General features: G+C 35.4%; 5 protein-coding genes across 7 annotated transcripts; 2 read left to right on the top strand and 3 right to left on the bottom strand.

Moving 5' to 3' along the window:
- Nucleotides 1-217: 217 nt before the first annotated feature.
- Nucleotides 218-5,490, bottom strand: LOC123316742 (growth factor receptor-bound protein 2). Its single transcript, XM_044902957.1, has 5 exons — nt 4,946-5,490; nt 4,795-4,892; nt 3,267-3,386; nt 2,567-2,732; nt 218-2,469 (listed from the first exon to the last, which is right to left on the bottom strand). The coding sequence occupies exons 1-5, from the start codon at nt 5,021-5,023 to the stop codon at nt 2,296-2,298; spliced, it is 636 nt and encodes a 211-aa protein (XP_044758892.1). The 5' UTR covers nt 5,024-5,490; the 3' UTR covers nt 218-2,295.
- Nucleotides 5,491-6,191: 701 nt separating this feature from the next.
- On the top strand, nt 6,192-10,688 carry LOC123316565 (mitochondrial uncoupling protein 4). Of its 3 annotated transcripts, none has more exons than XM_044902707.1 (7): nt 6,192-6,403; nt 8,328-8,441; nt 8,905-8,987; nt 9,478-9,679; nt 9,741-9,917; nt 9,974-10,196; nt 10,390-10,688. In XM_044902707.1, exons 2-7 carry the CDS (start codon nt 8,342-8,344, stop codon nt 10,562-10,564), a joined length of 960 nt encoding a protein of 319 aa, XP_044758642.1. In that variant the 5' UTR covers nt 6,192-6,403; nt 8,328-8,341; the 3' UTR covers nt 10,565-10,688. The 3 variants fall into 3 exon arrangements, with proteins under 3 accessions (XP_044758642.1, XP_044758643.1, XP_044758644.1); XM_044902708.1 differs by lacking the exon at nt 6,192-6,403 and adding an exon at nt 6,820-6,974; XM_044902709.1 differs by lacking the exon at nt 6,192-6,403 and adding an exon at nt 7,937-8,068.
- A 109-nt stretch (nt 10,689-10,797) lies between these two features.
- On the bottom strand, nt 10,798-17,027 carry LOC123316563 (sodium-independent sulfate anion transporter-like). Its single transcript, XM_044902705.1, has 9 exons — nt 16,820-17,027; nt 13,116-13,508; nt 12,699-12,919; nt 12,322-12,637; nt 12,109-12,270; nt 11,911-12,051; nt 11,581-11,726; nt 11,161-11,331; nt 10,798-11,091 (listed from the first exon to the last, which is right to left on the bottom strand). Coding segments are annotated over exons 1-9 (1,767 nt in total). The 5' UTR covers nt 16,821-17,027; the 3' UTR covers nt 10,798-10,875.
- Nucleotides 17,028-17,670: 643 nt separating this feature from the next.
- LOC123316564 (40S ribosomal protein SA) lies at nt 17,671-19,727 on the top strand. The gene is made up of 4 exons (XM_044902706.1): nt 17,671-17,819; nt 18,147-18,492; nt 18,868-19,094; nt 19,342-19,727. The coding sequence occupies exons 2-4, from the start codon at nt 18,177-18,179 to the stop codon at nt 19,675-19,677; spliced, it is 879 nt and encodes a 292-aa protein (XP_044758641.1). The 5' UTR covers nt 17,671-17,819; nt 18,147-18,176; the 3' UTR covers nt 19,678-19,727.
- Nucleotides 19,728-20,117: 390 nt separating this feature from the next.
- Nucleotides 20,118-21,779, bottom strand: LOC123317213 (SUN domain-containing protein 3-like). Its single transcript, XM_044903626.1, has 6 exons — nt 21,504-21,779; nt 21,310-21,369; nt 21,047-21,257; nt 20,852-20,997; nt 20,440-20,729; nt 20,118-20,387 (listed from the first exon to the last, which is right to left on the bottom strand). Exons 1-6 carry the CDS (start codon nt 21,640-21,642, stop codon nt 20,166-20,168), a joined length of 1,068 nt encoding a protein of 355 aa, XP_044759561.1. The 5' UTR covers nt 21,643-21,779; the 3' UTR covers nt 20,118-20,165.
- Nucleotides 21,780-22,256: the final 477 nt, after the last annotated feature.

Raw genomic sequence — 22,256 nt, 5'->3', positions numbered from 1 at the left:
CTTCCCTCCAGTTTCCAGTCCAGTCCAGTTTCCAGTCCAGTCCAGTTTCCATCCCAGGCCGCTGAAAAAACTTAAAAAAATCGGAATTCTCAACTTGTAGATCATGATTTCTGTCAGCTGTTGTTGACTTCAGCTTGACCTTCATTTTGAGCTATTTTTCATTCTGTCCATCTGTGAACTTGAAGGTTTTTGGGTAGTTTATGGAAGAAAAATGAGATCTTATATAACATATATATTTTCTAAATATATTGTACTCATCCAATAATGAAAAGTACAGTTAGTATTTACATATGAATCTAAAAAGCAGACAATGCCAAAAAATATACTTAAAACTAAAAATTGTCCTGCTAATTTGTTTTTAGGAAATTCCTGGCAAAATCTTCAAAATGCTAATATGTACAAATTAAATAAAGTATCTCAAAATAAAATTAAACTAGCTTATAACAATAAGACACATAAAAATGGCATCTCGTCTCAGTTAACAAAATACTATAATCCAATGATCGGAGAAATTTAATATAAATATCAGTGCCCACCGTATATTGATGTCTCTATCTGAAATCGCAAGACAACTCGTTTATTTCATTCTATCGGTAGACTCAATGTGTATTGGAAAATGGAGAACTTCTCATTGAATTATCAAGATTTTACAGTTGGGTAAATTTTCAACGAATAATGTACAATAATCATGTCACAGTAAGAAGCAAATCAAGATAATTCGTAAATTTTCCAAACATTACCATTTGTCTCAATTAAAGAACGATATAAAAATATTCAATCGAATCAGTATCAAATGCATCATTTTTATCTAAACGTTAGGATGATTTGAGTGAATTATGAGCAAAATTTGTCGAAACAAAAACTGATTTTAGTAAAGAATTAATGCCTCACACAAATGACTATTACGGAAAACCTACCGAGAAAACTAAGGTTCAGAAAGTTGCTCATGAACTTCCAAAATTTCAGCTAAACAAACAATACGATTGTGTTATTTCATCTTTCATTAGTCAACTTGGATATGTGTTATTTTCATGAGAATAAAAACTTCTACGGTAAAAACTCAAATTATAACACATTCCCGTTGAATGAACTATAGTGATCAGTGATAAAGTGTCTCTATATGGCATAGGCATTGTCATTCTTTCAAGTCCAATTTATACCTATTAAATCGGTTTACATTCAACCACTATACTGAAAATATTTTGTTGGATTTCAGGGAATCAATCAGTTACGGTAATTAGTTGAAACAAAGCAGCTTCAAAACAAACAGATTTAGAAGATTTAAAATTGAAATTTTCCCTCGAATAAAGGAGAAAAATTGGTCACTGCAACGCAGTATTTCTCGATAAACTTCCACTGTTTACAATAAATATTCATATCACCAAGTAATTCCCTACAAATGGCATGAACTTGTGGTACTCCCTTCAGCGTCGATTCGGATTAATATTCACTCTTGTAAGTTGGCATTCTATTCGGATTTCATTAATTGAAATTTCACAGCGAAGAATTGCAGGTTCATTGAGATTCAAAAGCAATTTTCATATACTTAAACCTTCAATGAAAATTATATTTCACCAAGTGACATTCAACAAAGTTATTTTTACGCGTATCTTAGTTTTCAAATTGCATCAGCAGATAAATTTTCATCATAAACTCTCGATTATTAGAATTCCGAGCTTAGATATTCGACAGTTCAAACCATATTAGAAAATTCATTGGTCTTAAATCTGAAGAATGTAAATAAGTTTTTCTGAAGATAGCACCAATTACGATTTCTCAATTTATCGAAAACTCAGTTATTCAAAGTAACATACAAATCAATCGATTGATGAAACGTAGAATTAAAAAAACGTCCATCGTTTGAACAAGAAAAATGCACATATCTCGGAGTTTGTGTGAATAGAGAGAACATTTGGAATGTTCCAACTCAGGAAATGTTCGGTCGGAAGATGGAAGAAACAGCCAGCAGCAAAGTTGAAACAAACTATCACTAATTGAGATAAAACCACTCCATAATAAAAATTTACTATTCGTTAATGTTAATCATTTCGCGACACAGAGTGTTCCAGTTTCTCTCACATGGACCTTCCTATGATTCATTAAATAACTAAAGTTTCGAAAAATTGCAACATTCCGTGTTCGATTGATGAGTAGCTATGTAACAAGTTTTTGCTGATATGAACGAAGTGCCAATAGGTAACATTGAAAATGAAATAATGCCTGTTTTGTTGAACTTTTTTTTAGTCACGAAAATTATGGATAATTTTTATCGAAGATTCAAATGCGGGAAGATTCTTAGGAGTGGTAAGCCGTGACGTATGTGGCTGGAAAGAGCCCCTTGCGATGACCTATCTCCCCGTGCCACCAGTGCTGATCCGAACGATCGGTTACGGTCACGACGTCACCCTTTCTAAACTCCAATTCGCCCGCCTCTTGTGGTTGGAAGTCGTAGAGAGCTTGTACCAGACACTTGAAGAAAAACCGTGGTAAGCATTGAATTGAAAACTTTCTCAACATTTTTATAATTCGAGCAAACTGTCTAACTCAATTTAGGCGAAAAACTCACCTCCTCTGCCACCATATCGCGCAGTTTTACGTCTTGCGATCTGGAGACCGATGATGTACGATGGTATTCCACCAGTTCGTTAAGAGAGTTGAATTTAACCACCCATAAGAAAAATTTACCTTGTGCATCTCGAAGTACCTTGAAATGTTGTACTCCGTCAGAACATCTGAAAAAAACGCATATAAAAAACGTAAAATTCAAAATTACAATCGAAATTTGAAGTTGCGGTAATGACTACATGGAAATGCTATCAGATCCTCTGGTAATTATACAAAAATTTAATTTCAAAGAAATTTTTGTGCCAGAATATTGTTTTCATGATGTTCTTTAAATTGATATTACTTGGAAGTCCAAATATAATAAGAAGAATGATTTATCTGTATTAAGTTGAGAATTAAATATCAAATCAAAACTGTGTACATTCAAAAAAAGCATTTTGCAGCGGATGAAATTCTTATCTCTAGTGGTTCCCTTGACGTGATAAGAGTTTGATTAAATGAAGTACAATGACGCAAATGGCACAAATTAGAGAATAACTTCTCCATGTGTGCAACAAGTATCAATTGAAATTGCCCAATTATTCACTGGAGATTTCAGGAAAGATTCGAGAAAACCAACTTGAGACATGAATCTTGAGTGAAATTTTGAAAAAATTGTACCGAATATGAAATTGTATCATAAAAAGTTGAAATATTCTCACTTTACTGATAGGGAGAAATCTCCCGGACTAGATTCACTAATACGAATTAAAAAGGCTCCCTCATGTTTGTTCATTAGAAGTTTCTCTGCATCGGCTCTGGTTATCCTTCCATAGTACCAACTGAAAAAACATTCTGGAATTAATGTAATTTCTCTATACATATGACTTAAGAATTGTAGATAACTTCTGTTGTTTGGACACATTTTGAATAATTACTCATCATTTTATTACTCATAACAGATTTAATAGGACCCATAAACAACAGTAAAATCCATCTGTTTCAAATTACAAAAGATTATTGAAAGGTGAAGTAATTTCAGCCATTTCTCAAATGAAGAACATCTTTAAAGTATGAAAAAAGGCAATTCTTTGAAAGAATACATTTCTTCATTTCTTGCAGAATTGGCCCGATAAATATCACCCTAATGATTCATTACCAATAATCTATTAATTGATAAGTGATGACAAATAAATTCTTCCTTTATCACAAAGTTTCAGTTGATTGTTCGAAATTAAATGGAAATTTCACATATTTCAACATATCTAATGATATTTTTATCAGTAATGAAGATCTATTTGGAGTCAAAGGCACATATTGCAACCGAATTTCGACACAAGGAATTCTAAAAGAACTCATAGACAGACCAAAGCAATCTAACCAAGTTGATGAACTGTATCTACTCAATACCTATTCCCAGGAAGCAGGAAGTAACCACAACACAACTCAGAAATAATGAGAAGTTGATTAAAAAGCAATAGACCTTTTTCATACACTATGCTCTATCAATCAGAAAAATAGTGAATAATTCGACGTTTCGTAGAATTTACTCTTCTTCAGGGCTAATTATTAGGTAAAGATAGTACCAAATCAGATGAAACTGCACAACCCCTGATAAGACAGGCATTAAGCAACATCAAACAAAAATGGGGCCCTTCCAAAGTTCTTTTAACACTTGTGGCAATAAATAAGATATAGGCATGTTTTTATCGACAATAAATATGATATTATGACACTATTCAGCTTAAAATTGGGATGTTTGCAAATAACTTTTCTGAAAGGACCTTGGTGAGAACAGATTCAAATTAACCAAATGAAGAACCTTCATGACCTTGAAGAAACATTCAATAATCGCAGCTGTAGTGCAATAAAAAGGTATCCGAAATGAACAGCAGGAAAAAACAGTAGTAGTCCACAGTAATAATCACACGAATAATTTTGGAATTATTATTTTTGATAAGAGAATATCACACAGGAATATTCAGTAATTTGCAACTGGTGGATCAGTAAAGAGATATACGAGTAATGATAGAGATACAACTGGAATTTTTCTTTCCTTAATTATCCATACTTCAATAGTCTCAAAAAGAATGAGTGATAACATTCAATACACCTGTTAATTCCTATCAAAGGTATTCATATTTTCTATCTTAGGTAGTTAACTGACTCAATACTCTACATACTGTAAATATCTATTAAAGATCAACACTTCTTATTTGGTCATCTGATACTATCTCTTCGATATCTCACCTGTGATTTCTCATTTCAATGTAGTTGCTAGGAATAAGACCTTCTCTACCATCAAGTTCAGCTCTATACCAATTCATATCATCTTCCATGTTCAAAATCTACAAATTTAGCCATGAAGATTGTTGCATAAAAGAAGATGTGAACTACTCACTTTCAGAACTTGTGATCTTTTGAAACTAAGTTCATCATCTGCCGTGGCATTAAATTCGTGTTTCGCTACAGCTTCCATTGTTGAATATTGTTGAAAATTGTTATCACTATCACAAAGAAAAATTCACTTGTCACTACAATTATTGCACACAAGTTTTTATTGCATCAAACGTCACACTAATTATTATTTTTCACAAATAACTGAATATTTCACTTTTCGTCCTTTAACACCTACCCATCCTACCATAATTTGTCTTTGGTTGATGTGTGCTAATTTTTTTGTAATATTTTCGTATTGGTTACTTGTTAAACGTACACTCCCTACAACTAGTGTCTATTATCGAGTCGTCACTCGTCCGTCATTCGACCATGGTAGCTGAGCATGAAATCGAACACTGGCGTAGTAAAACACGAAGAAAACAAAACTGAGATTTATCAATTCCTTTAGAACTGCTATTTTTAGAAGTACATAATTGATTCTCATCTATGTTTTGTAATGTGAACCGTAATTTAACATTATGAAATTGGATTAACACGAAATTATCACGCAAAATTATGTGGATCTACTTTTCGACTTCTATTTCAATTTAACAACATTGTTCCCAACATTAAAATAGTACACACCAAATTGGATTTCCCATATAAATATTTAGGTTTTCTGATTGTACTCATTTTCAGCAAAGTCGTATAATTAAACAATACTAATGATTAATTAAATCAGATGAGGACATGATGGTAGGTAGCTAATAAGTATTTGATGTTTCGTTTTATTCGCATGTGTTTTAAACGGACCTTCTTATTCGAAAATTGCTTTAACTTCGAAATTTTTCAAAATCTTCAGAATAGTACTCAAAGCGGGATTTAAATCCATCAGACTAATTTTCGTAGTTGTTTCGAGAAAAATGTCACTTTTGAATTTCTACAATCGAATAATGAATATTTAATGAGGTAGAGGTTTGCTGTAAAAAATTTAAATTTTGATATCTGATGCAGTCGCATCTCTAGTGGGATCGAAACTAGCCCATGTCATAGGACTTCCTATTTGGTCTCAATAAAATGTGGTAATCTTTACAGTCGAGGTTGAACTTTTTTACTGGGTTTCATTCAAATTTCAAAAAAATTGAGCAATACCCGGTCATGTGCATTATGGACTATAACCTTTTCGAATTTCCAAGGTTGGCTACTCTGAATTATTTCCAAAATCTCTTCAATTCAAAAAAGATTTCTCATCATGTTCTAGAATATCTTTTTCGGTTTAGAATGAGATGGTAGTATATATTTCCTTAAGTTAAACAGAATAAAAGCGAAAACAGAGGAAAAAAACGGATGATAGGTGTTGTTATGTACGCAACATGATGTTGTCATTTACGTGTAGTCGTAGGTGAAATGTGAATGAATTGTCTATCACAAAAATAAATTGTTGTATAACAATTCGACATCAGGCAGTCATTAATAAATGGCAAGTAAAAACATATGTTTCATGTAATTTGGTTAGTAAAAACATTCGAATGAAGATGTAATTAGTAATTGAGGTTATAGTAAATTTGTTTACTTCCTCGTTATCCATTGATGATTCAACATAACTATTTTATGCGGTATTGGCTGCTGTCTGAAATTGATTAGTCGTTTTGGATCTCGGCCATCTCATTTTATTTTTATAAAATATCAGACTACCGCATTTTTCATAGCTTACTAGTTTACCCCTGAACCAACTTTCAACAGATAATTTTTGTTAAATGGTTTATGTTCGCTGAGAATATCAGTTTTCAATTCCAAATACACGGTTTTTGACTCGTTTTTTAACAACATTCAAGTACTTAGGAATAGACAATATATGTTAGACTAATATTTGCCTTACGATTGATTCCGATTTTGTACTTTGAACTTTCGCAATATTCATAGTAGGTAATAAAGTTAGTTTTTTGTCCGTTCAATCCAGTTGCATGATTCGTTTCGTACTTGATTATTGTCATCTAATCACCTTCAGTTCGATCTAGGAAAATCCTTCAATTTCGATCACTTTTAAATTGGTATGTACTTTTTTAACCTTACGGATGATCGATCTTGTTCATTTGTATTCATGAATTAAAAAACACAGAGCAACGTCCTTTGAAGAAATCGTTTATTTTTAGAACGCTCGCACTGACAACGACTGAATCGATTCTTGAATTGAAAAAAATGTGTGTCGACTATAGGTGGTCCTCTATTATTTTAAATTATTTATTATTTATTGTGTTGTCTCATAGAAATATCCTAACTTACATAGATTAACATAAATTAGTGTATGCATAGTCTACTAGGTCTATGTTGAATTTGTAATCTGTGTTCTTCCGGTTTATGATGGTGTTTCACATAACATACATCAATGCCTGTTTTTCCCAGTTACCTATTTAAGGCAGGCTTAACATACCTATGTAGTGATTGCTATGGTAGCTGGGGAAATAAGTAAGCAAGCCTGCCTTAAGCCTCAAATAAGTCTGTGCAAACGGCCATTAAAATTTCATATCAACTCTATGGGCGCGCAACATAACCCTATCTTTTTGTTTTTTTGTTTGTAATAATTTTGTATTTTTATTCTTACAAAACCACAGAGCTCTTCATTGAGTTTATTACATTGTCATGTCTAAATAAACTATCGTTGAACAAAATCTGAATTTTTATTTATGGTCAATAACAGGTGATTGAAAAAAGTAGCCTGCTAAGCCTTGCGCGAAGTATGTACTTGAAATTCAAGGAAAGCGTATTGAACTTGAGGGGATGATAAGGCCGCCATCTTGAATATTTTATGTAGGCGGTTAATGGTGTAATTATTCATTTTGATGAATTCTAACTTGTTTCGAAAAAAAAAAGACTCGCCCTTGAAACTTGAGAACACTCTGTATGCATTTGTTCATAGTCGACACAGCATATCGCACTCATTGAACCAAATTGCTACAAGTGGATATTGTATGACATGCGAATAATTGGTGTGAATTTCATCGTTGAAAATCAATTATCCGAAGTGCAGTTTGTCTTTCATCATGTGACAGTTTCGCTATTCGGCAGAGTGGATGTTAGTGTGCGTTTGAAAAAAAACGTGGTGAACTTCATGCTCTCTTGGCTTGGGATTCACTCACTTATAAAGGTTCTTTTTTTAAATTTAAAACATCCGTTTTATGTTCGTTAATCAGATGTGAACTTACATTCATAAAAGGACTCTTGAAGTTTTTCATCCTTTTAAAAGTCAATGGGATTTAGAACCGGTTTTCTAGGAGGCCAATTTTTTTATATTATTCCTAATTCATTTTCTCTTGTCGTGATAGTATGACGTCCTGTTTCGTCCAAAATTGTCATTGGGAAAAGGTTTTCTGTATCTTATAACAAAAGAAAACATTTTTTTATAGGCTTCCTGTCAAATATGCCACCAGTCCCACCTCAAAAAGAATTACCAAACTACGCAGATTCATTATGGGTCGCCTACTCAGTATCTGTTTTAGCAGCATGGAACTCAGAATTTGGTAAGTGGAAAATTAAGTTGTATCGATTACAACCCTAATTTGAAAAAATTCAATAAGTGTCCCAAGTATGAAAAATATCAGACTGATAGCGAAGTAAGTAATTTTTTCCTGTAGATCTCTTATTGAAAGCGAACTTTCGAAAATATGACAATTTTTCACTCACAGCTGATCTACTACATGATCCCTGATCAAAATGATGCAAATCAGGACTAACATCTAATGCCATTGAACATATTTTTAGTTTTCTGCAATTTGCGGACACCATTATTATTTCAAATGAAAAACTCTGCTTATTATCGTACTTTACTCGTTATAATTATTGGTTTAGAGTGTGTCATTACATTTTTATATCATTTTTACCACTTTACAGCATACCTTCAACTCAGAGCTTCTTGTGTGTCCCTACATGTCTACAATTTTACGAATTTTTCAGCCTAAATATTATCACGATGGTTTGTTCTAGTTACCTACCCTTTAGATCTAATAAAAACAAGACTTCAAATACAGGGTGAAATTGCCAATAAACAAGAAGAGAAACTCGTTAAGGTATGCATGATTATTTTCACTCTAGACGTAGATGCTCAACATGGGAACTTACTAGATACATCCGCCATCTTGAATCTCAATATACAGAGTGCATTTAAAGGTGGGGCTTCTTTTAACAGAAGGTAGAACTGGCCAACTGACAGAAGAAGTGTAAAAAATAGAATACTAGTTCAAAATCTCACCAATAAAATTCGTCTAAATTCGAAATTTTTTTCACAATGCTCATCACAAACTTGTTGCCTTTCGAACCCTTCAAACAAGGGATGAAATAATAGCACTTTGTCATGAGCACTTATTTTGATGACTTCTCTATCTTCTGTCGAAGAGAAAACCTCATCTTTAAAAACACCATCTATAGAATAAAGTCGCCATTTTGTTAGTTACACCATTCATAACTCGAGAACAGCTGTGAAATTTGCTTTGTTGCATTGGTGGTTGATTTGGAGGGAATATGGAAGTCCACGTTTCCGAATTCTTGTGTCTGTTGTAGGCCCCAAAGAGGGGGATGTTTCGTACCACTGTTGGAATAGTGAAAGAGGAGGGAGTAACTAAGCTATGGCAAGGGGTGAGTGCTGCATTAGTGAGGCATATGATATACTCTGGTACTCGAATAGTTTCCTACATAACGTTCAAAGAAAAAGTATTCAAAAAGGGCAAGAAAGATGTGTTCCCAATATGGCAATCTGCAATTTGTGAGTTTATTCAGTCCCTTTTGATTTTATTCGAAATTTTAACGTTTGGAATTTTATCTAGGCGGTGTAAGCGCTGGCGCTTTTGCGCAGTTCATCGCCAGTCCAACAGATCTGTTGAAGGTGCAGTTACAAATGGAAGGAAAAAGGAAAATAATGGGCTTGCCCCCTAGGGTTACTGGCTTGTTTGATGCTTTCAATAAAATCGTGAAATCGTCTGGGTATAGGGGTTTGTGGAAAGGTAAAAAATTCCCTACCACCACTGGACGTGTGAATATGTCTAATATTGTCTTTCAGGTTCAATACCGAATGTGCAAAGAGCTGCTTTAGTCAATCTTGGGGACCTAACTACGTACGATACCGCCAAGCGTTTCATACTGAGAAATACCTCACTTGAAGACAACCATTTTTGCCATTTATTAGCCAGTGCCTGCGCGGGATTGGTGGCTGCGGGGTTGGGTACCCCCGCAGATGTGGTGAAGACCAGGGTTATGAATCAGCCCTTGGATGAACATGGAAGGTATTCATTCAACTCACTGTTCTTCCACATGCCATTTTCACTCGTGTTTTCCTTACTTATCTTCCTACCTATCTTTTCCATATGGACCGCAGAGAGCCTTACCTAACCTAACTCGAGTAACATCCTCCTGTGCTGAATTTCATTCGAAAACTCAATGGATTTTGAGAGTTTCTACTTGAAATGTATTTTTCAGGGGGATGATATACAAAGGTTCAATAGACTGTTTACTAAGTACAATAAAAAACGAGGGCTTTCCCGCGCTTTATAAGGGTTTTTTCCCTATATGGTTGAGGATGGCTCCTTGGTCACTGACATTTTGGATATCGTATGAGGAAATATTAAAGACACTCGGTGCAAAGCAATTCTAGTTTTAGAACATTTGTATTTAGATTTACAAAATGGTTATTAGCCAACATGCATATGGATTACTGAGCTGCGAATTTTTTATGTGCAATCATTGTGGATATAAATAAAGTTGGAGTACATTATTAATTTTCCTTCAGTATAGTGAAGCGATATATTTCCCATAATGCTACAGTGAATGGAATGAAGCTGTTAGGTTTATGTGTTTCAAAGGTGATTGGGGAAGGAATAAACGAAAATTATTTGAAAATATATTTAATAAATAGATATTCAGTCTGAAATTCATAAGAGTCAAGTCCATAATTCTCACCTCTTCCTACACTTCTCCGCAACATTCTAAAAGTGGAATTTTATTGCCCGGATCTTCTATCAATTCGAACATTTCATCGTATACGGTAGAACTGCTGTGGCAATACTTGATTTTGTCGCTCCGATTCAATTTTTTCAAAGTTTCACGCACCCGATCGTTCAGGTTCACGAGGACCAGTTTCACCTTGTCCTGATTGTACGTCTCGAGCAGGTTTTTTAGCGCCTGAAAGATCAAAGAGAAGCATGACTCGATGTGCGCCTAAACCGAATCTCGATGATGCGCATGACTTACTTCCGCTGCCGCGTAATCGATCTTCAGAACGTTGGATAGGTCGAGGACCATGGGGATATGTTCGTGTTGAGCTTGTGCTTCTATTACCTTCTCTGTCAGATAATCTCTAGCAGGGTAACAGAGGCCAAATTCCGGTTTGATGAGGACGTAAGTGTTGTCAGTCTTTTCCCACTGAAAAAATCAGATTTGAAATGAAATTTTCCCATTATAGGCTTCACTATAGGTTAGGTACCATTGTACGCTAGCTCGTCCTCATTGAAACTACACTGAGCTGTTTGGAATCGTTCTGAAACTCCCCCAAGACAGAGCAAGCGCATTATTGTGGTTTAAGGTGTCAATAAAACGATGTGCACTTGCTCTTTCTAGTTAAATTTGTCGAAGTTTCCCTTTTGACTCGATGAAATGAAACATCCAACTTACCGAGCATAACTTGATGATGATATTTGGTCTGGACCAGTCCTTTAGCAAAACTACTAAGTTCAGTACTGCTCCAACGATGAGTCCTATGTCAGCACCGTATATAACCCCTAGGCAGCACGTTATAAGGCAGAAGCAGAAGTCGATTCCTGAATAAACATGATGAATTACTTTACATTCTTGTTGGAAGCGACGTTTCGAGAAAATCTATTCCCTTCTTCAGGCGCATGAGAAATTTTTCGAAACGTCGCTGTTAAATAAAGTATGGAGTAAAGCCCTGCCCTGAAAAGCTTTCCTGTTGAAGAATAAGGTAACACATGATGAGAAACTCACTGTTTGTCCTCCATAACACAGGTAGTAGGGAATATTCGATCATACTCGATACCGCTGATATCAATACTGCTGCAAGTGTGGCCTTTGGAATATAGTAGAAATATGGGGTAAGGAAGCTTAAAGCTAAAATTATGACTGTACCTGAAATATACCAAGAAATCTTGATTAATTCAAAAACTGTTGCTGTACTTTACTAACCTGAATAAAAACCTTGCATGGGCGTCCTCACCCCACTTGCATTGGCAACCGCTGACCTTGAGAAAGCCCCAGAAGAAGGCATTGCTTGAACACATGACCCAAATATATTACAAATACCCAGGGTTATCATCTCTTGCGAGGCATCAACGATCACTCCAGAAGCTACAAAACGGTATCAATATATGTTTAATAGGCGTCCTAAAGGTTACCCACCAAAAGATTTAGCTATAGCGATGTTCGAGAGTATGGCACAGATCGGTACCACGAAAATACCGGAACCTAAGGTGTGTATCATGTCGAAGAAATCGGAGGTTTGGTTGTTGTGGACTGCCGATAACTTGGGGAGTGAAAATTGAGGCAAACCTGATGGTACTTTGGAGGACAGTGCGAAGGGAGCTTTACCATCCCTGTCGCAGTAGTAGTATGCTATAACGGAGGTTATCACTACAATCAAGGCGTTTCTGGAAATTGAAACGAACCAAAGCGTTTTTTGGAGTGTTCGGTTCTTTGAGGGAAGGCAGCTCAATTTCTAAAATGAAAAAGTAAGGCAATGGTGAAGTGCAACTTTGCAAACGTATTGATGGTCTTACCTTGAGTAGAAATAGGAATAATATTGAGCTGAATCCTAAGACTGTGTCGCTCCATTTGATGTTGCCAATATTCCTAAGTATCAAGGTCATGAGTTCTACAAAATCATGAGCTACAATCTTCAGACCGAGCAGGGATTTGAGCTGGGATGCCATTATCAAGAATGAAATTGCTGCAGTGAAACCGGCTGATACAGGTGGTGAAATGAAATCCACCAAAAACCCTGAAATTTGCGATCATTAATTTGATAATCGATAAAAACATACCAGGTTTTGATCAAAAATAGCTTGTTTGAGCAACTTGATTGTTTCCCATTGAATACATCCCCCAACCATGCCCATACTCTGCCCAAATTCCTAATTAAAAAAAACTAGAGGGCATAACTTTGATCGTTAAGAAGACAGCTAGGTTAAACTTACCTAAATTGAGGAGTCCCATCGCCAACTCAACGCAACCTGCCAAAAAGGTAAGAAAAATAACGTAGTCCACTGGATAACCTTCTAGATAAGTGAAGGACAACATGGACAGCAAGCTGGTAGGTCCGATGGACACCTGTTTTATCGTCCCAAATATCACATAAGTGAAGGAACCCACGAAAGCCGTATATAGACCATATTGGGCTGGTAACGACGCTATTCCAGCGTAGGCTATGGATTGGGGTATCAACATCATGCCCACTGTTAGGCCGGCGACCAAATCCGATATGAAGTCGAATTTTTTGTACTGCGGCAGCCATTGGGTTATGTGGATCCGTTGGAGGTAGCTTCTTTTCACGTGTCTCAACTGACCGCTGCTTGTTGAGAATTTCCGCACTGAAACATTTTGAAACGGCGTTGAGAAAAGTTCCATTCAACTATTGATCACTTTGATTATGATCGGGTTACAATGAGATGTTTATAGATTGTGATGTAAGAAGCAGGCGTCAATTTATTCGTTCAATGACTCTGATTGTTTTGGTGCATTTTTATTTGTATTCGAGCAGGAAAAATTTGAATCTTCTCCAAAAGATCTCTGTGCTGTTGAAGCGTTTCTTCTGTAGACTAAAGGATAGCCAAAATATGTCAGTACCCAGCAAACACTGAAATGCAGTCACTGTACAAAAACTGTACTTCGTTGCTTCAATTGACTGCAGTTACGGTAATGCAATAACTGCACAAAAAAGGACCGTATATGTCCAGGTGGACTTTGCAGTTACTGTACAGTACAAACTGCATTCGACATACAGCCACAGCTGCACTTCAAAAACAGCGATGGCATCGCAATCCACTGTACAGCAAGCTGCAATTCAAATGCAGCAGTGACGTGCTAAAACTGTACAGCAAGCTGTACTTTAAATGCAGTATTCACTTTGCAAAAACTGCACAGATAGCTGCACTTCAAATGCAGCAGTTACGTGCTAAAACTGTACAGCAAGTTGTACTTTAAATGCAGTGGTCACTGTGCAAATACTGTACAGTTAGCTGTGTTTTATATGCAGTTTGTTCACGCAAGAACTGTACAGCAAGCTGTATTTTATATACAATAGACACTGTGCTCAAACTATACAGTAGCTGCACTTTAAATGTAGCAGTCACGGTGTAAAAACTATATCGAAACTTGCAATTACGAAACAATATTCTATTAGAGAAGTTTCCTAGTTATAAACAGAAAATCTATTCTGCAAATCAGAAATTTTCAATTTCACTTAGTATTTTTGCGGTAAGCGCAAAGGTGACTTCACGCTAATTGAGACATAGCCTACTCTTAGGGGTGGAGATTAATGAACCATAGGAGTTAGCTACGACAATCGTCGAGGCAGCGTAGATCGTGCCTGCTATAAACGCTGGTTACATAGAGGACATAGAGTAATGCGTCGCCGGTGGCGCCATCGTTTGGCGTATGCTGCACCGCAATAGACGTGTATGCTACCCTGTGATCGCAACCGTCAAGAGCAGTGATGCCATCATTTGGCTAATTCTGGTACCACCATGGTGCGATGAAGTATTCTTCTATCATGGGTATAATCCATATTTTGGTAATGAACGGAGTCTTCAATTATTGAATTAAATCTGTTTATGAAATGTCTCTTTAACCTTCATAATCGAATTTTCAACTTCTTGAAGAAGGTATATGTTTAAGTTTTAGGAATTCCTATGAATTATTATTCTAGATTCTATTATTAACTCTATATCAAATACTCCATTTTTGAAATCAAGAATTGCAAATACAGAAACTGTGCAGTCACTGTATATCAAAAACTGCGTTTTGAAAATGCAGAATTATCAATACAGAAACTATGCAGTCACTGTACATCAAAAACTGCGTTTTGAAAATGCAGAATTATCAATACAGAAACTATGCAGTCACTGTACATCACAAACTGCATTTTGAAAATGCAGAATTATCAATACAGAAACTATGCAGTCACTGTACATCAAAAACTGCGTTTTGAAAATGCAGAATCATCAATACAGAAACTATGCAGTCACTGTACATCACAAACTGCATTCTGAAAATGCAGAATTATGAATACAGAAACTGTGCAGTTACTGTACATCAAAAACTGCGTTTTGAAAATGCAGAATTATCAATACAGAAACTGTGCAGTTACTGTACATCAAGAACTGCGTTTTGAAAATGCAGAATTATCAATACAGAAACTGTGCAGTTACTGTACATCAAGAACTGCGTTTTGAAAATGCAGAATTATCAATACAGAAACTGTGAAGTTACTGCACATCAAAAACTGCGTTTTGAAAATGCAGAATTATCAATACAGAAACTGTGAAGTTACTGCACATCAAAAACTGCGTTTTGAAAATGCAGAATTATCAATACAGAAACTGTGAAGTTACTGCACATCAAAAACTGCGTTTTGAAAATGCAGTATTATCAATACAGAAAATCTGCAGTCACTGTACATCAAAAACTGCGTTTTGAAAATGCAGAATTATCAATACAGAAACTATGCAGTCACTGTACATCACAAACTGCATCTTGAAAATGCAGAATTATCAATACAGAAACTATGCAGTCACTGTACATCAAAAACTGCGTTTTGAAAATGCAGAATTATCAATACAGAAACTATGCAGTCACTGTACATCACAAACTGCATTTTGAAAATGCAGAATTATGAATACAGAAACTGTGCAGTTACTGTACATCAAAAACTGCGTTTTGAAAATGCAGAATTATCAATACAGAAAATCTGCAGTCACTGTACATCAAAAACTGCGTTTTGAAAATGCAGAATTATCAATACAGAAACTATGCAGTCACTGTACATCACAAACTGCATTTTGAAAATGCAGAATTATGAATACAGAAACTGTGCAGTTACTGTACATCAAAAACTGCGTTTTGAAAATGCAGAATTATCAATACAGAAACTGTGCAGTTTCAGTACAGCAATCTCTGTGCTGCATTCTGGTGGCATTTGTAGTGCAGTATATGTACAGTTGCTGTATATTGTGTTTGTTGGGTAGAACATGTTTTATAAATAATTAGACGTGTATCCCTAACACAAATAGCAACGGGAAGTGGGTGAAGATAAAACCACTTCAACAACCTGAACACATGAAGTGGTTTATGAAACTCGAAATGCAACGATGTTATTCAGTCTTTTTGGATAAATGGTGGATTTTATTTGCATGTTTGCATTGGCCAATTATAATTTAAGTTCATCTTCATCTTTGTTTCCTTTTTGATCTTGAAACTGAAGGAAAACATCGAATTGTACCTACTTTTTACAATGATAAACTGAGGGGTTTATCTTGTATCAATATTTATCACCTTGAATATGTTTGAATTTCGAAATGCTAAGCCCTCCAAGGATAGGTTATATTTCCATTGAGAAGAAAAGGCTATGGTGAAATATCAACTGGGACAAAAATCATATATCCTATAATTTCAGGAAAAAATATTATTACAAACACGGACAGAAATGATATGAAATATTTTTGAGTTCGTAGTCATTTTTTAGAGTTTACTGGGTTATGGAATGTTAATTTATTTTTTTGAGAGCCCATATTCAAAACTTTTGTGACATTTCTGCGTCATCTATTCAGGTCTGCCTTAAAAAATAAAAAATTGTCTGAACACGATCTGCCCATATAAAGTCTGACTATCTTCGAGTACTCACTCTTGATCTAAGAAATATTCCTTAGGGAAACAATTGACACTTCACTTCTCAGATTGATAACACTTGACTAAAAAAAAGATTTCCTCTGAAGCTGCAAAGCAGGTAGATATATCTTGTGTAAACATTTAATTTTGAACACGGCATTCATAATGCAACAATAAATGAAAGTTTTGACGTATTGTAAATATTTTAATCCAAAGATCCTCTTTATTTTATCTTTCAATAACATTTTTGTTTATTTGTTTATGCTAACACTACTCCCAAAGGCTTCTTGAAATTGGTGGAGGAATTGCAAATTGAGATTCACGAAAATTAAATTCTGTTCTGAATGAAACTTTTTTATTGAAGTTTAGGTTTTTTCAAAGTTGGGCTTTTTATCTAGTCCCTTTTGGCAGTTCTTTTGGACGAATCGCGATATATTGATATGTAAAAGACTTTCTGAATTAAAAGGGTAAAAACAAAACTGAAAAGAGTAGGTGTATGGCAAACTAAAAAACAATCGAAAAGCAAAGAGAATGTCTGAATTTTCACATAAATATATAACAAAATTTCTAGCTACGCTACTGTCTATAGGAGACACGTATATGTACATACACGTACATAAGATATATATCTAGATTTAGAATAATAATATTATCAATCTATAGTTATTATTTTATATTCTTTTTGTTATGCCCCTTCTAAAGTAGTTTCGTTCATATCCGCCAGGGGCGCAAGATAATTATACTTACCAAAATGGGATGAAACTCAAAGATCAATTATTGTTCTTGATTATGAAACGACTGTTGTTTACTCTTATTTTATCAATTTTATTTTTCGCTGCTCTCGAGAACTATTTAAAATTCCATCTAGCGAAGGCCGTTTTTCTCATGAAAACTGTGTTCTATGATTAAACTCCTGTCACGTGGACAAACTAACCTTTCTTTTGAACACGCAACTTACTTCAGTTTCTTTCTGAACGAATTAGTCGAGAGACAACATTTCCTGTGGCATTGAGCGCGTAAGTTATTTTATCTGCAATTATTTTTACAATCTTCAACCGAATGTACTATTTCTTTTGAAATTACCTGTCTTATTATGCTTTGTAACTTATTGACGAATGTATTTTCTACTAATTTTTTCTATAATTTAGATTATTTAAAATGTAGATAACCTCAGTTGTAAGTTCTATTATATTTTGAATTTTTTATATCATTGAAGTTTTAAACGAATTGTTTTTCTCATTCGTCGATAATAGTTTCAATTCATGTATGTGGTTGAAATGAAGTTTTGTGTTTACTTGATCTCTTTTTAACTGCATACTAATAATTTTTTGCGGTTTTTGCAGGTTTTCCTAAATAGATAAACAAACGCCAAGATGTCTGGAAATCTGGATATTCTCGCCCTCAAAGAGGATGACGTCAAGAAAATGCTCGCAGCCGGTACCCACATCGGTTCGAACAATATCAATTTCCAGATGGAACAGTACGTTTTCAAAAGGCGTTCTGATGGTACCCACATTATCAACCTGAGGAAAATCTGGGAAAAAATCTTGTTGGCAGCCCGTGCTATCGTTGCCATTGAGAACCCCGCTGAGGTATTCGTAATTTCTTCGCGTCCTTACGGTCAAAGGGCTGTTCTGAAGTTCGCCAACCACACCGGAGCCACTCCCTTCGCCGGAAGGTTCACTCCTGGTAAGAAGTTCAGATAGTCGATGAAGAATTAAAGTTTTGATGATTAGGAGTATAAGTGAATCGGCAACTAAGCATGTGCAAAGAGAAAAAGAATTCACTCATTTGCGGCTTGTCATCTAGCAAGGTAAAGCATCTATGTTCAACTCTGAAAAGATGAAACATTTCATCAATTTTCAAGACCTGTGTTTATGTTGAATCAAGGTAATTTATTTCTAGAGAATAACTAGGATTTTCTCAATTTATTTTACATGATGAACAATTGATTTAAGGAACCTATGATTGCCAGTGATTTCAATCTATTTCTGACCAATATCATTATATTAGATGGTTGATATGTTAATTTTCTTATCTGACATGATTGTATTATTTTTTCAGGTGCATTCACCAATCAAATTCAGGCTGCTTTTCGTGAGCCTCGTCTGTTGATTGTCACAGACCCCGCTAATGATCACCAGCCCATCACTGAGGCATCTTACGTGAACATTCCAGTTATTGCCTTGTGTAATACTGACAGTCCTCTGAAGTTTGTTGACATCGCCATTCCCGGAAACAACAAGGCCCCACACAGCATTGGTCTTTTGTGGTGGCTCTTGGCACGTGAAGTAAGTGTTTTGTAGTGATAATTTAAACATTCAATAGACTATCAGATTGTGATTGGTTTCAATTTGAATTGGAAAATTCCTTTTATAGTCTGATAGGCAAGTTTCTTCTTTATGATGATAAAAAATTGTTCCCTTTTTTCATGATAAACCATGATATTATACAATTTTTCCAACTGATTTTTCAACAATCACTCAAATGAAGCCCTCTGGTTTGGAAATTTTGCTGAATATGTCTTCCCATTTGTAGGTACTCAGACTCAGGGGCACCATCCAGAGAGAAGTTGAATGGGATGTGAAGGTCGATTTGTACTTCTTCAGGGAACCAGAAGAGACCGAAAAAGACGAAATCAAGCAGATCCCAGCAGTGCCAGCCATCCCTGCTGCTCATGAGTTGTACACAGAGCCTGTTGAAGCCATCGATTACGAATACAAAGATCCAGCTGCTCAACCTCTCGTTCCATCTCCTGCTATTGTTCCACCTGTTGCAAGCTCCGATTGGGCAAGCCAGGCCCAAGAGGAATGGAGTGCCGCTGCTGCTGCCACTCAGCCAACTAACTGGGCAGCCAGTACTGAATGGCATTAGGGTTGTTTTTTAATAAAAACTGACAAAACAATAAAATTGATACCACCTTATATACCTGTTTTTCATTTTTGCCTCGAAAATTTCCTCATTTTCTTTAACAAGGTCAGTTATGTCCTCAGATCAATTTTTTTATTGGTCTGTGGTTACCTGGTTACGTCAGTTTAGCTAAACCGTGAAGTTAGTACCGACCACAGAACAGTAATGAACTGATGTTCTGTGGTAAACAGCGTTCACTGAAACCGATTTCAGACAGGGGTGGGTAGAATCGATTCAATTATCGAAAGGTAATGTTTTTGTCCTCGGTATTCGGTAGTTGCGAGATTTATTCTATGTCTTGTCATTTAGATTGTGCCATATTCAAAAAAACCTTTATATCCACCAAAAGGTAATTTTATCAAACAGAAAAAGCAATAACTTCCTTGTGGAATCAATTATAGAACAATGTTTACACGTAACATATATTTTCAGTAAAAAATAACAATTTTAATTCATTCTTTAGTTTTTCCTGCGTGCACCCTAAACCTATAAATGGATGTAAACCGTTCGTTGCCGTGATTACTAAGAATTTCCAGCTCTACGTACTCGAAGTCATTGTTTGAAAATATCGAAGAACTGATCGGAAAATTCTGGATGGATGAATCATGCTTCTGTATGTTGAAAGTGTAAGTGCCCAACAGAATTTTCTTGCCATTTTCTGAATCCGTCAGTCCCTGCAAATACCCTTGATTATTGAAAAAATTCATGAAATAAGGTAAACCTTACGAAAACTTTGAAGTCCTTCGGGGCATCAGAATGATCCTCCAGGAGCGGGCTGTGTTCCATTGTGACAGAACCCACGGGTATTTTCTTACCCAATCTCAGTATTATTTTTGCTTTGGAACCGTAAAATCTGAAGCAGTCCCCGGGTATAGTACTGGGTTTTATAATTTCGTTTGGTGAAGAGGAATAGGTCAGCTTGAAAAATCCGAATAGCTGCATTATCTTGCTCGTTGGATAAGGTGTAGTTTCTGGGATAGCAATTATTTCACCACCCGCGTAATCAGCCGCATAATCTGGAAAAAATCGGGTATTCATATCGCTCGCCTACAGGGCGTTTCACGAAAAGTATAGGCTAGAAGTGTAGCCAGAAAGAATTGAGTATACCTATATCCCAAGTGATTAGGAAAATTCTTACCATATAAGGCTAACTTATCAGCATCGTATGTATCTAGGGCTTTCTTTATTTTACTATCAACTACATCGCTCTCTAGTATAGCATGCCGAATTTTATTCTCAATTTCAGGTATCTCGCATGTTGATGGTACGCCATTCATATTATTCCTGTAAATATGGGTTATAAAAAAAATACTAGTTTATTCAATATACTTGCCATAGATTCATAACCTGGCTTTTCAAACTTGCGACATCGCTTTTGATCGAACTAAGAGCATTAGCACTTAAAGCCTCCCTTTCAACATTTAACATATTCTCACTGAATTTTTTATGCCCTAAATGATCTTCAACATCTTCGCATTCATCTTTTTCCATGGATTTTCTCTCTATTTTCATCGTGTGTTCGTCCGTTACTTTATCTACTATTACTGAATGCGAGAAATTAGTATCGATAGTTCATTAAAAAAATCGAATACTTACTATACAACCCTCCAAGAACAACGAAACATAATAAGACATTCTTGAACAATCCAAAGGGGGCTGAAAATGTTTTTCAGTATGAGAGCGAAATATTGCGGATACTGTTGAGTTCGGTTAATATGGGACAGAACGCATTCTTTTAGAAAAAAAATTATTAGAGCCGATTGTGATAATACAGATCACGGGGAACTTACTGAGTTTCGATCCATAAGTGTGGTTTGGCTGGGTTGGAAGTAGATCGGAGGGGTTCACATTCATTGAAAGGGACCAATATTTTTTTCGAAAAAAATATTCCAATTTATTTGTTATGTTATCAGAAAGTAGAGCAACCATTTACAATAATATATATGTTTCGTTGTGAATTTCAACAATTCACGAATTATTCGTTCAGTCTCAAAAACGAAAATCTAATTTCTCATAGTCGGAAAATGAATTTGACCGTTCAAAAATCATGACGTTTATTTATTCCATAGAATAGCACTCTAATGATGATATTTTGATTTATGAATCTATATGTAATTCTGTGTTAATTAAATGATCATAGAAAAAAAGATATACGAAAATATGAATATTCTGTGGACACTGACAGTAGGACGTAGCTTAGACCGGACGGAAATGAGCATAGACGACATCTTACACCATAGATTCCTACCTCACAGACTACAAGGTGCTCTGTAATCGTTGCCACAGATTATTTTATTAATCTGTGGTTTCAGTTTAAACAATGATTCGATAATTTTTAAAATTACCAAATGATAACTTCTTGCTGGAAGTGTATTGAATTTGCAGGAAATACGGCAGAATATTGGAATTTCTCCATCCTATTGACGAATAGAAAATACTTATACGTCTGACAGGAAAATGTGTGCATTTGGTAAGTACAAACCCGTATGTGTATGACTGCATTGAGTTGAATACTCAACTATTTCAATGATTTTCTTCACAAA

The sequence above is a fragment of the Coccinella septempunctata genome, chromosome 7 (assembly GCF_907165205.1).
Source record: "Coccinella septempunctata chromosome 7, icCocSept1.1, whole genome shotgun sequence".
Classification (NCBI taxonomy): Eukaryota; Metazoa; Arthropoda; class Insecta; order Coleoptera; family Coccinellidae; genus Coccinella; species Coccinella septempunctata.
This window is presented reverse-complemented; position numbering and strand designations above follow the sequence as displayed.

Coding starts and splice junctions, on each gene's coding strand:
- LOC123316742 (XM_044902957.1), bottom strand. CDS start 5,023: ATGGAAGCTGTAGCGAAACACGAATTTAATGCCACGGCAGATGATGAA. Junction 3,387..4,794: donor ATTGAAATGAGAAATCACAG/GTGAGATATCGA, acceptor ATGTTTTTTCAG/TTGGTACTATGGAAGGATAA. Junction 2,733..3,266: donor GATTTCTCCCTATCAGTAAA/GTGAGAATATTT, acceptor CGTTTTTTTCAG/ATGTTCTGACGGAGTACAAC.
- LOC123316565 (XM_044902707.1), top strand. CDS start 8,342: ATGCCACCAGTCCCACCTCAAAAAGAATTACCAAACTACGCAGATTCA. Junction 8,442..8,904: donor AGCATGGAACTCAGAATTTG/GTAAGTGGAAAA, acceptor GGTTTGTTCTAG/TTACCTACCCTTTAGATCTA. Junction 9,680..9,740: donor AATATGGCAATCTGCAATTT/GTGAGTTTATTC, acceptor AATTTTATCTAG/GCGGTGTAAGCGCTGGCGCT.
- LOC123316563 (XM_044902705.1), bottom strand. Junction 12,271..12,321: donor CGCTATAGCTAAATCTTTTG/GTGGGTAACCTT, acceptor ACCGTTTTGTAG/CTTCTGGAGTGATCGTTGAT. Junction 11,092..11,160: donor TCGATTACGCGGCAGCGGAA/GTAAGTCATGCG, acceptor TTGATCTTTCAG/GCGCTAAAAAACCTGCTCGA.
- LOC123316564 (XM_044902706.1), top strand. CDS start 18,177: ATGTCTGGAAATCTGGATATTCTCGCCCTCAAAGAGGATGACGTCAAG. Junction 18,493..18,867: donor CGCCGGAAGGTTCACTCCTG/GTAAGAAGTTCA, acceptor TTATTTTTTCAG/GTGCATTCACCAATCAAATT. Junction 19,095..19,341: donor GGTGGCTCTTGGCACGTGAA/GTAAGTGTTTTG, acceptor TCCCATTTGTAG/GTACTCAGACTCAGGGGCAC.
- LOC123317213 (XM_044903626.1), bottom strand. CDS start 21,642: ATGGTTGCTCTACTTTCTGATAACATAACAAATAAATTGGAATATTTT. Junction 20,998..21,046: donor AGCCAGGTTATGAATCTATG/GCAAGTATATTG, acceptor CCATATTTACAG/GAATAATATGAATGGCGTAC. Junction 20,388..20,439: donor CGAAGGACTTCAAAGTTTTC/GTAAGGTTTACC, acceptor GGGTATTTGCAG/GGACTGACGGATTCAGAAAA.